This window comes from Convolutriloba macropyga, unplaced genomic scaffold, assembly GCF_964194025.1.
Source record: "Convolutriloba macropyga unplaced genomic scaffold, txConMacr16.3 SCAFFOLD_6002, whole genome shotgun sequence".
NCBI classification, from domain to species: Eukaryota; Metazoa; Xenacoelomorpha; order Acoela; family Convolutidae; genus Convolutriloba; species Convolutriloba macropyga.
Genome location: NW_027452956.1, coordinates 1 through 13,385, shown reverse-complemented (window position 1 = coordinate 13,385; position 13,385 = coordinate 1). Strand labels below are relative to the sequence as shown.

Genomic DNA, 13,385 nt, shown 5'->3' with positions numbered 1-13,385 from the left:
AGTGGGTTTTTGTTCACCTGCGGCAATTTAACATTGATTTTTGTTTTTTCATTTAGTTTTTTGATCTGTTGTTTATTAAAATTGTTCACTTTGATTTTTACTGTTTTTCGATTTTTGGATCGGATTTTTTTCTAAATGTTTTTTTCCAATCCATTCATAGTCCTGTCTAGGTCTAGTTTTCTGTTTAGTCAATGAAAATTCTTTGAATTGTACGTCAGGACTTGTCTTGCTATGTTTTTTTTATTTATTTCGTCGTCAAGATTTTTTTACGATCATATGACGTCACAACCACTTCAAATCTGCTTTTTGTTCATTCGCTCATGCAATTTCAACTGAATTGCGTGCGTGACGTCATTTTTCACTTTCAGTGGAAATACTTTTTTTGTTCATTCGCGTGATTAAAATTTTGGTGACTCGTGACTTACCTCACTCTTAAAAATAACTTCCTCACTCTGAAATTGACTTTTCTCTGTTTTAATTCAAAGAGATAAGGTCAAATGAGTGCTTGTCACTCTACTTGACGGTTATTTAAGAGCAGCAAATAGAAACAGAAAGTTGCAGTTTAAGTTATACAGATTCTTAATCAAAATTTAACATCTCAGCCCTTAATGAAAAGAATAAGTTTCTTTTTTGGTTTGTCTTTTTTACCTTCTTTGTGAGACTACAGATCTATGAAGCTATTGCGGCTATTTTTCTGGCAACTTGCCAGCTGTGTTTTTTTTCACAGTGTAAAAGGTAGCTGTGATTCTTTGTCGCATTTTTTTACCGGTGAAAATTTTTTCACCATCTAAGCGGTGAAAAAATATAATTTGCGAAACTCACTGCCATCACGATGATAAACCTTTCATTATTCTTCCAAGATTTGATATTTGCATAATTTCCAGCAGTCCTGAATGAAAGGATTGAATTGAGACAAATATTTTTTTAAAGGAGAGGCGATGAAATTTTTTTTAAATCATCAAATATTTTACATAATTTTATTGCTCTCACGACGATTTTACTTCTGTTTAGCAATTTTAAGCCTTGACAACTCAATCCGGCCTTTGTAAATTTAGTTTGCACATGGTTATTTCAAATATGTCAGTCCGACTAATTAACAGTTGTCTATATAATGAGTCCCTGTTCAATTCAAATTAAGTCTGAAAAATTGAAAAACAAATATAGCCGTCAATTTCTTGAAGCATTCAAAATTCATAGTCAAATTGAAAACTGGATACTTCTGTTTTGTATCTAAATTTTTACTGAATGTTTTTACATGCGTAGTACTTTGTCATGAGATTTTTCTTCATCCGTTGTCCGTTGAACATTTCATAATACGAGCACGCAAAATTTGTTAATTGAATAAACATAAAAATTATAAAATAAAGCAAATTATTATGCTTAATATTTTTTGGTTCAAGTTAGCAATTTTGGCTGGTCTTTTAAAAAGTACTAATATTCTTATTATTTCAGATCAGTGCAAAAGAGGAGATCAAAGTGGCCGAGGGTAGCCGGGCTAAAACTCCTATTGAAACTACGGGAGGGGGAGGGGTGACTGACCTTTCAACTGGGGCAAAAGGGGCGGGGGCAGCATCACCAGGGGGAGCTCAGAGTCCATCTGGGGAGAACGATTACTATGCTACCCTGCGGGACGCTTCACAAGATAGTCCAACGAGAAGGCGACAGGTGTGTTTACCTCGGTTCTACTTCCCCCCCCCCCCCCCCCCCCACTGTAATCTATTCCAAATCATTTAACCACGCAAAATTTTCGGGTCTTTCTCTGTAATAGGCTCCCCTCACTCCAGATTATGTGTTCATTATAACGTATAGGCCACCAATTACTGAAATTGCACTATAATGGGGGATATAACGGTGAACACCCCAATTTTTCACCCCAAATCGCTTTTGTTAAAAACTTCGTATCCGAAATTTCAAACGCCCATTATTTCAATTCATTGTTGAAAAGGTGGGACACCATTTAGCTGAATATTTTTGAACAGTACTTGAAAAACAACCTTAATTTACTTGAAACGTTCTTGTGCATTATCTTAACGAACGATGAAAGACCTCAATTTAACCTGACAATTATGTGGAAAATAGTTGACAAAATTAAAGTGGCACCACCTGAGCTTTTACCCTAACTTCGCAAAAATAGTGGACATTTACTTTAACAATACCGTAATTTTTTTAACTTAAATTTCAAGGGAGACAGTAATTGCTAAAATTGCCTGAAAATCATGGTAATAAACTGCCCTTGATCCAACTTAAATTTAAATTGATTAAAAACGATCTTTTCTTAGCTGATTTAAAGCAAATATCTCATCGATTGTATAAATGTGACCGATTTAAAAGTGAAAAATAGAAAGCAGTTAGCAAAAGACCAACTGTAATAATATAGTCAAAGAATACTATTCTCCTTCAAGGAACAAGCACATTAATATAACGGTTGCAACATGCAACGTTTTTGACTTAACGCACTATAGAGTTCCTATATCCTATTAAATTTATTTATCACGTCAATTTGCATTTATGACATTGTAAAGAGCTGGTAAAATTGAATTTTTACAGATTGAATACCACATTCATCACAAAAAGATTTTTGAGATAAAAAATTGAGACAAGGTTGACTTGGAACTAAGAAAGTTTTAGATGCAATAAAGTAGTCAAAGCTGGTTTCTGTAATCAAAATAAGTGCATTTCGGGTTTTATTTCAACTGTTTCCAAGATAAAGGGAACAGTTAATTATTTAGGCAGCAAATTAACGATGATTTTAACAAAAATGTGTTATTTTCTTCTGCGATACGTTATAAAAGAAAGATTAATGTGACTTCACCGAAGCGAAGTTAAGGTAATTTCCGCTTTATGGTAAAGATAATCTAACATTTATCTTATTTTTACGTTAACATCAAATTACATTAAATTCCTTAAGTTATTTTTATCTCAAATTTATTTAGTGTTTGCAATAGCTGTCCAAATACCAATTTCATTTTTGAGAAATTATTGGGAGAAATTGAAAAAGCTTTAAAGTGGTTAACGTTCAGAGAGTACTTTTTGTAAATTCGCCGGAGCCAAAAGAAGTCCGTAAAAAGGCAAAACATGCAGGCATATGGTGAAACTAAATAGCATTTTTAGGGTCTCAGCTCTTCCTCTTTTATATCTGGTATTAAGTGAGGAATGATTCCATCTCTGAGGCGAGAAATTGTATAAGAATAGCAAAAGTTAATAATTACGTACATTAATTTTTGTGTGCATCAGAAAATGGCAAAATTAGAATTAAAAATTCTTCCTTCAATTTTCATAGATGGCACCAACATTAGTTTCCATTTTCTTCCTTTCGGTCAGTTGTAGCCAAGCGTTTTTATACGCAAAAAAGAACGGGTTTGTTGAAAAATCCATAGGGTTTAGAATATGTAGTTAGTTGAAGATTTTCAATAGCAATGAATGACAAAAGCTTTTAAAGATTTTAATCTGTATTTTATGCAATTTATTAAAAAAAGTAATCAAATTGATAATGGCCGGCAGTTTTCAGAAGTAATTGATTTGTTTCAGGTAAAATCGGGACCTTGTAAAATCAAACACTTAAAATTTTTGCTGGTAATTAGATCCCTCTGCAAAAAGTGCAAATCTGTGACTAAACGAAACAAAATGATCTGTGCAATACTAACCAAAAGTTCCACAGAATGCTAACCAACTATAAAACAATGTGAAATCTAACACTCAGTTTGTTATAACACGTGAAAAATTCTATATAAAAAGACAATTTGCATCAATTTAAGAAAAATTAACTAATACATATTAAAAATAAGAAGTTCTACACTAAAATTAGACTTTTAACTGTCCATTTTTTGAATATGAGGGCAAATGAAAGGCAAATGATGCAAGCATAAAGTAAATTTAAGATTTTTAGTTTTACTGCTCTTCCCATTTATATCTGGTATTAAGTGAGCAATGATTCCATCTCTGACGCGAGAAATTGTATAAGAATAACAAAAGTTAATAATTACATCCATTAATTTTTGTGTGAAACAGGAAATAGCAAAATAAAATTAATAGTTCTTCTTTCGATTCTCATAGATAGGAACCACATTAGTTTCTTTCTTTTTCCTTTCGGTAATTTGTAGCATAGCGTTTTTTAACTCAAAAAAGCACGGTTTTGTTCGAAAATCCATCGGGTTTTAGAATATGTAGTTAGTGGAAGACTTTCAAAAGCAATGAGTAACAAAAGTTTTCGAAGATTTTAACCTGCACTTTATACAATTTAGAAAAGGTAATCAAACTTGATAATTTTTGGCCGGAACTTTCCCTTGTTTCTCCAGAAAACCATAAAAGTAAATGAGTTTTTAAGGATAAATCAGGACGTTGAAAGATCAAACACTTAAAAATTTGGCTGGCAATTAGATCCCTCTCCAAAAAACGTAAATTTTGGACTTAACGAAACAAAATGATCTGTACAATGCTAACCAAAAACTGGTTCTTGTTTTTGTTTGCTTGGCGCTTTCCTAGCTCGAAAACAATGTGATATCAAACACTCACTGTGTTAGAACACGGGAAATGATCTTTACAGAGAGACAATATGCACCCGGGTCAATTCGAATGGTTAACTTGCAAGAATTTGCAAGTTGTTACAAGCTAAACATTCCACCTACAAGTTACTTACAAGTTAACCATTCGACTTACAAGGCTCTTACAAGATGAACCTTCAACTTGTGAATGGTTAACTTGTAAGAACTTGCAAGTTTTTTGCAATTTCTTACAAGGCGATGCATCGTCTTGCAAGTTTTCTGCCAAAAACTCGCAAGTTCTTACAAGTACACCGTCTTTGCAAGAAATTTGCAAGTTCTTACAAGTTAACCATTCGGTCTCGACCCGGGAAATAATTTGAGTAAAATCAACTAATACAAATTAACAATGAGGAGTTTTACACTAAAAGTACACTTTAACTGTCCATATTTTGAAAATGAGGGCAAATAAAAGGCAAAATACGCGATCATAAAATGAAACAAAGTGGCTCGTTAATGTGCGTTCGCACATGATGTTCCGACCCGCGCTCATCTACATTTTTGACTTAACTGTCTTTTGACTTAAATTTTTGACAATGAGATAATCAAAAATAGATGTTTGAGTTTAAAAAAATTGTTACACAACCAAACTAATAATTGAATTGTTTTGCCATGCCTCATTACAACGAGATCTGCCATTAAAAAAGACTACGAGAAAAAACAACAACAACAAAAAGGAAAACAAATTGCACGGCAGAAACTCAATATCTAAATTAAAAGCACCTAGTATCAACGTCAAATTTTAATCAGACAAAAACCTAATTACACAAATTTAATTTTTTCTAACTACGCTGCAAATAGTATTTTTCTTTAATAAGACTAGGTAACAATTGGTCAAACAGAAAGAAATATTGAGGCAATAATCAAAAATCAATTAACATTTTTTTAAACCAAATTATTTCAAAAGTCGTAAAAAACAATAGCATTTGACGAAATAACTTGTGATAAATTTAATAAAAAGTCATAATGAAACCAATAGGACCTGACTTTGGTTAGACTAAGCCATTGGAATGGACTAAAGAAGCAGAAACACTAAAAAAATTACGATCAGCAGTTTACAAACATTCCAAAAACACAAACTATTGGTGCCATTGAAATCATTAGCTATTGTCTGAAAATTATGCACTTTTATTCCAATTTTTAATGTTACTAACTCAGATAAAATTATACTGAATGAACAAATAAGTTCAATTGGGCCATATTTGAAAATCATTTGGATGTGTTATTACGCGATTGTGCTAAAGGAACACAAATACACCACTCACATAATTTTTTTATCAAAACGCATTTTGTCCAACAAAAAACATCCCTTATTTCAGAATATCGGTAAACATGTTAATTTTGAAAAAACACGGAATTGTATGGGACCTCTCAATGATGAGAAAAAGTCACAAGTTGACGAAAAGAACCACAAAAACTGAAAAAAATGACAAATCGTTTAAATCTTAAATTTTTATAATATCATAAACTTCAAAACTATTCGCTATAAACTAACTGATGATTACAAGGTGATGAGAATGGTCAACACTTAACGGCTACCTAAAGAATAAAAAACACAGGCAAGAGAGCAAATTCAAAAAAAATTGAGCGAGAAATTTGTCGAAGCTATTAAGAAATGAATTTTTCAGTAAAAACTCTTCTACTTTCAAATAATTTTATAACAGCAATGGGATATTTCTTTTTAACAATTTGACTCCAATAAATCAACAAACATGAACAAAACATTAAAACCACGAAATTATTGAGAAAACCCGTAGTATCAACGCAATTAAAATCAATAGCTTTCAACGGAGGCCAATAATGACGCTATGTTAAGTCATGAGGAGACAGAAAAGATGTTTGTCATTCATAAGGCGTCAGAAGGACATTAAAATATAAAATTGACTATGAAAAGCTACAAAAAAAAGGAAAATCCAAAAATTAAGGAGAAAAGTGCGAGAAGAAAGTGTCGAAGTCGTTCAAAGCATAAACTTTTCTCTGAAACTTTTATTTATGATCCCTCTAACGTCTTCTCTAAGCCAATGCAAAAATCAGAAATAAGATCACGTGTTGAAATTCCAAAAGGAACCAAAATTATGAGAAAAAATATCTTAAAACTAAAAAAAAATAATAATTCGAGCATCGAAGTCATAACACCAATAGTTAGTAGATAAAACCGCTAAATAGATCAATTTTAGTTGACATAGAGGGTTTAGTCAATCCTGAGACTGACTACCAGTTCACGAAAATAAGTTTAGGACTGGTAAATGTTAAAAAAATTTCCCGAAAAATCATTAAAATGAAAGTCTTAAAAGATACTAAATTCAATAGCTTTGAACGAAAATTAATAAATACGCTCAGTTATGCCTCAATTGGAGGGCGAGGATATTTGTCGTGCATAGGTAATCAATAAGACATCACAATAAATCTTATGGCTATTGAAGCAACAACAAATACAGGCAAAGACCAAAATTTCAGTAGAAAAGTGCGAGAAGAAAGTGTCGAAGCCATTTAAATCATAAGCTTTCCTCTGAAAAAATGAACCATGATCCATTTGACGTCTTCGCTAAGCCACTGTGAGTTATCAGTATCAGGATAATGTGAAAAGAGTTCAAGAGGAAACAATAATATAGAATATCAATTTTTTTTAATTGTGAACTCTTGTGGCATTGAAGCCATATAACTAATAGTTAGAAGATGGAACCGCTAATCAGGTTAATTTTTGCTTCAGTAGAAAAGTTGGAGGTCCTGTCAGTACTGAGACTGACTTACAGCTCACGAAAATGAGTTTAGGATTGGTTAATGTTAAAAAAAATTTCTCGAAATATTTTTTAAAGTCTAACAGCCATTAAAATCAATAGCTTTGAACAGAAGTCCATAAATATGTTCAGTTGTGCCTCGGTTGGAGGCAAAAGATATTTGCCCTGTTTTGTTAATCAATAAGACATTACAATAAGTCTTATGATTATGGAAACAACAACAAATACAGGCAAAAACCAAAAATTCAATAGAAAAGTGCGACAAGAAAGTGTCGAAGCCATTTAAACCATAAGCTCTTCTCTGAAAACTTTAGCCACAATCCATTGAACAATTTCTCTAAGCCACTGGGAGATATCAGTATCAGGATAATGTAATATAAATCAATATAATATCAAGAGGGACCAATAATAAGAAAATATCGAAACTTTTTTTAACTTTGAAATCTTGTGGCATTGAAGTCATACAACGAATAGTTAAAAAATAGAGCAACTAACCAGATTAACTTTGGTTGCAGTAGAAAGAAAAGGGGTCTTTTCATTACTGAGACTGACTTACAGTTCACGAAAAGAAGTTTAGGATCGTATAATGTTTAAAAAAATTCTCAAAAAATCACTTTTAAAGTTTTGACAGCCGTTAGTTGTCCACTCAAAGCTCTAGATAGGTTCAATTTTTGATCCTTACGGAACTTATTGCACTTATAGTCAAAGAGTCTATGCAATAGGACTCCAACAGAATTTGATAAAACCTCAAAAAGGAAACAAAAAATTCATTTAAAATTACGAAAACTATGAGTCGAAGCCAAAAAAATACACGAGCGATTCCCTGAAAACGAATTTTTGTTCATTGGGCTTCATTAGACTGTAAATCAGGTTTGTCATTAATGGAACTTCGATATGAGAAATGACTAGTCTCTAGGTGACTTAAGAAAACAGAAAACATATTAAAAATTTTTTAAAAAAAAGAGCTCTAAAAAAATAATTTGAATTTTTTTGATAGTTAACTTCCCTATGAGACCATAACTAGACTTTTAATCGTCTTTCGTTTTTTCGGGACTCGTAATTGATCGATTTTATGGCTTGAAATTAAATTTTGAATTAACATTTTTGTTTAAAAAGGTCTTATTTTGAAGAAAATTACACTAAATGTGACCAAAATCATGCTAATTATCCCGTTTTCGCACAAAACTTCAATCCTCGATAACTCCTCGAAAAACACGAACTTCAAAAAAATCTTTTTAATTTTGAATTCTACGCTGGACGGGCTTTTTAATGATACCACTCACATTTTTCTACGATGAATATATCGATCGGCCAAAATTGACTGAACAAAAAAACCCATTTGAGTATATAGTTCCTCCCCCCCCCACAAGTGGGGTCGGAACAACTAAATAAGATTTTTAGGTTTACTGCTCTTTCAATTTATATCTGGTATTAAGTGAGGAATGATTACATCCCTGAGTCGCGAAATTGTATAAGATCACAAAAGTTAATAATTAAGTAAATTAATTATTAAGCGCTCCAGGATCTGGCAAAATTAATATTAATAAATTTTTAAAATCTTTTGCTTTTCATGGATGAGACCCATTTGAGAACTAAATCACTTTTACATTAATATTACTTTTCTTCTTTCCATCTTATCTTTTTTCTTTTTTCCAATATAAAATTGAAAAAACATCTTTGTATGCAAATTTATTTCTAACTTTTAAAGACATTGTAGTGCGTACTGTTTAATCGTTTTTCTCCTTTATTTCTGGTCTCTGATTTATTTTTGGGCTAGAATTCAATGCGGAACTGAACAAGTAAATATGATTTGAGATGACTAATTTATTGAATGTTCACGAAGATCTCTCTTATGATTTTGTAACGTTTTGAAAAGCCATAAATGTTAATATCCAAACCTGGAAAACAGTTTACTTCCTGGTTGCAGAAAATGAGAGGGGTCAGAGCATTATTTTCAAAAACAAAATACCAAGCCTCCTTGTTTCCTTGTTTATCTCCAAATTCCTGCGTTCGCATTACTCCTTTATGGGTGAACAATTGTTCGAACCCAGCCAAAAGCGTTAGCGCAATCCATAACTGGGCAGTTAGGCAGGGAAGGAACAGAATAGGCCTAATGTGCTTAAATTCTGAATGAAATTCACTGCCTCTGCTAAAAACTTTTTAGTTCCTCCACCGTTTATGCGAGCTCCCTAAATATTGTTATCTTTTGGCCACTGCTTGGGTTTGTTTTCGTTCCCTTTACAGGAAAGAGGCGGTTTGCCAATATTGACGCAAAAATAAACAATAATATGCCAGACTTAATTATCCACTTTGGTTCTAGTGCTTTTAGTAAGATTTTACAAGCGATCTTAGATAGTTTATCTCAATAGCTCTCATGCTCATATCAAAATAGACGCTTTTAAAATATCTTGAGATAGAGCTACTCATTCGCGGTTTCCCTCGTCTTCGTCCCTATAATTTGATCCCCCTTCACCCCCATTTTAATTCTTGATAAATTTTACACAACTAATGATTAAAATATGTGATAATTTTTTGTTCAAATTTAGGAAGTTTGTGTAAGCAAAACAAAACAAAATTCTATATTACCACGTCAGCTATCACGACCATCTTTACATTTTCGTAGATGCAGCTGTTAAATAAAAGGTAAAAATAAGTGCTGTCTTTCTAAAAACTTTCCAACTAATATTTAATTAGAAAATTGGAAGTTAAAGAGAATTGGAAAAACCTTGGTTGAAGAACATTTTGTCGTCTAGGAGTGGGCCTAGGAAATGAAACCCCCGTCTATCTATAAAAGGAAGTAAACCCTCGCAGAAAAAAATCTACGACTAAAAATCACCACGGAAAACCCCATGTTAACATTCAATGAAGGACCATGTGATTTAAAAGAAAACCATCGAAGCAAAATTCAAACACGCATGCCTACAAAACATCGCTTGATTCAACATCAAGTTTTTGCGTTCTTTTTTACGTAAAACAATGGAGGGAGTTAAACGAGCAGGAGGTTGATAGAGACATACCCTAAACTAAATAATAAATCAGAATAGTACCGTCCAAACCACATTTTTGTTCTTTTACGTTTCTGCTTTCTATGGCCAGTCAATAAGGGACAGTGCTTAAAGGGTTGACAACCCATACTTCGTGCCATGGTACATAACCACGGTCAAGGTGCTGCCTCTTGTTCTTCGGTGCGGATAATCCGTTCGGTTAATAGAGATAGTTTGTGTGATGGACAAAGTAAACAAACCAATTTTTTAAGCCTTTTTGGTTGGTTTTCAATCAACTTTTTACTACGCGTTGTATTAAATTCTTCTAATTGCAGGTGGTTCTTTTACTTCGGTCAATCTTTATATAGAAAATTATTCGAGTTGTGCTTGTCTTATCGGGAGGATAAGAATTTCAGTTTAAATATCCGCATGTTTGCAGCACTTGTCTTTTCGCCTTCGAATTTAGTGAATCTTGTTTCAAAATGGTCCAGATATCGTTGCAAGATCTTGAAGCTATGGATTTTTTTGATTATTCTGAGAATATATTTTTTGCTTGCCGCAAGGCTTTGTATCGTAATGTGGAAACGATATCATCGCACGATTGAACAACTACCGAGAACTAACAAAGCGATAGAAGGCTTCCATGGAGGTTTTGAATAGCTGCTTCACATTAACAGGCCCGATGTTTCAAAATTCAGCCATTAGAGTATTTGGGAGCAATTGCAATATGTCATTTTGCGAGAAACTGTTTAAACCTTTTGCTTTTGATCTGTGTAATTGTGTGGCAATATAGTTTATGTTGTTGACATTGATTGACGCACATCTTTTGGGCAGTCTAGTGGATGTTTACTTCCTTGTTTTTTTCCTTCGGAATTTCTCTCCGTAGTTTCTTTCCTATCTAATTTTGGTTTGGGTTTCTTCCCGTGGGGATTTTTTCCGAAACAGCTAAAAGTAATTGCACCAAATAGAAATCAATGGCTCATTTCTTGGCTGGCCTTGAATCGACTGAAGTTTTGACCTACACCAAATATTAATCTAATACTTGAACTAATTTATAAAATTTTTAAAATGTGTCCAACCCCTAATCGATTTTGAATTGTTATCTTGAAAAATCTTGCACCATAACCACTCATCTTGCAAAATTTTCATGTCAAAAAGATAGCAATTATTGATGCTGTATATCCATTTATGGTCTCCGCTACAGAATTCATCATTCAGTTTATTTTTTGAATTCATTTTCATCTACTTCAGCTCTAGTTAGTTGCAAGTTTTAAAAAAAATTAATGCAAAAAATACATTTTTCATAAATTGTTTACAATGTATTGTTTACAAATTTACTATTTGCAGCGTTTACAAAGCAATCTTTTACTAATAGATATTTGATTATTAGATTCCTTTAATTGTTAGATTTTGTTGCAAGTAAGTTTGTGTCTTTTTGTCTTTACTTTTAGTCATTGAAATCTATACGTCGATAAGCTTTTTTTTCTATTCAGACTGAAATCTTTGAGCAGCAGAGACGGGAACATTACTCTGCAAACTACGTGGAGTTTGGAATGGGAAAAGAACTGGCGGAGAAAACAATGAAAATGAGCAGCTCAGGATTCATCTCTCACGCTGACAGACAACCACTCAAAACAACAGTTACACAACAACAACAACAACAACAACCAAAACAACAAACAAAAGATATCAAAGGTAATTGAACAGAAAAATTGCAGATATAAACAGCTCAGCCTAAGTAAACCTTTAAAAGATCTTTAAAACAAGATAAACAGTACATAAAAAACAAAAATCTTAAATAATTAGTGTGGAATAGAATAATTATGAGACCCAAAATATTACATATCGGAGGCTTGTTCTGCAATAACGAAGCACGTGCTTAATCTAAGTAGTCACAATCTACACTGACTAGTCTTGATTTTGGAGTAAAAAATAACTGCGTAAACAACAATAGGTTCCGCTTAACTCTCGTCAACAATGTTTGTTTTATATGCGAATCGAATTTCCGTGTGGGCACTTGTAAAATTTAATTCGCGTACCAAGTCATAACCACTCAGGTAAATGGGTTTTTGGTGATTGCTTACAAATTAATTTTACTAAATAATTGCTTACTAAAACTTAAATAAAAAGAGTGTGTATACTACTATAGAAATTACTAAGCAACAGCCTTATGACATTATTCTGCTCAGACTTACTATTGGGCTATGAGTAATTTTCATACTATACTGGACTATACTCAACCTGTTGAAGCTCTAGGACCTCAATATGAACATAATGCAAAAAAACGGCATATAAAGAAACCTCAAGTATTCTGGAGGTGCATTTCTTCAGAACTGAATTAAATGTTTACTCTTAAAATGTTCTGGTTCAGTTCTGAGAATTGCTTTGAGACTCAATTCCGACAGTTCAGAGAAAAACATTATTGGAAGACGAGATGGGTTTTACGATCTGAAGACAAGCAAATGGTTGATGCAACACAACTGTTTTAATACAATTTCTCCTTTTTAGATATAGCAAAAAGCTTTCAAAGAAATTAAGTAAAGTTTTTCGCATACAAAAAAACTGTGGTACTTTCGGAGAAACACCATCATGATGACATCGAGGGCTAAAACAAAAATAAGGTTATATGAGAAATCATCTTCACATTACAACCAAATTTTAAAAAAAGAGCTGCAACAGATTGCCAAGAAAACAGATTTTAGGAACATCTAATTAATATCAGGAACTTTTAATTATAAACCAAGAAATCTTTTTCCTATGATTTATTAAAAAACAATAAAACATACACTAGTATCCATATTTTTAGTTCTTTCTAAACATTTGGACATCACAAAGTTAGCCGCACAGATTAAATTAGTTGTTTCAGATTACTTGGTCAAGTACGTAATTTTCTGATTTATGCTGTGAATTAGAAGCGTTAAATCAAATTTTCGAAGCGTTTAGTTGTTATTTTTAGATTTGAAATTAACATATTAGAAGTTTACTTAACTTTGTAAGAACTTAAACACATTTTTATCAATTGAACACTACTTTTGAACTCAGTTTTTAACATCTAACTATTTTTATATTCTACATGCGTATACGCTTTTTAAAGATCATTTTTAATTCATGGTGGTTACTAAGTG

General features: G+C 32.4%; 1 protein-coding gene across 1 annotated transcript; it reads left to right on the top strand.

The window, feature by feature from the left end:
• Nucleotides 1-1,452: 1,452 nt before the first annotated feature.
• LOC142357932 (uncharacterized) lies at nt 1,453-11,964 on the top strand (the record flags this gene model as incomplete). The annotated part of the gene is made up of 2 exons (XM_075409423.1): nt 1,453-1,665; nt 11,754-11,964. Coding segments are annotated over 2 exons (423 nt in total), but the record flags the coding sequence as incomplete, so codon positions are not given.
• Between the last annotated feature and the right edge of the window lie 1,421 nt (nt 11,965-13,385).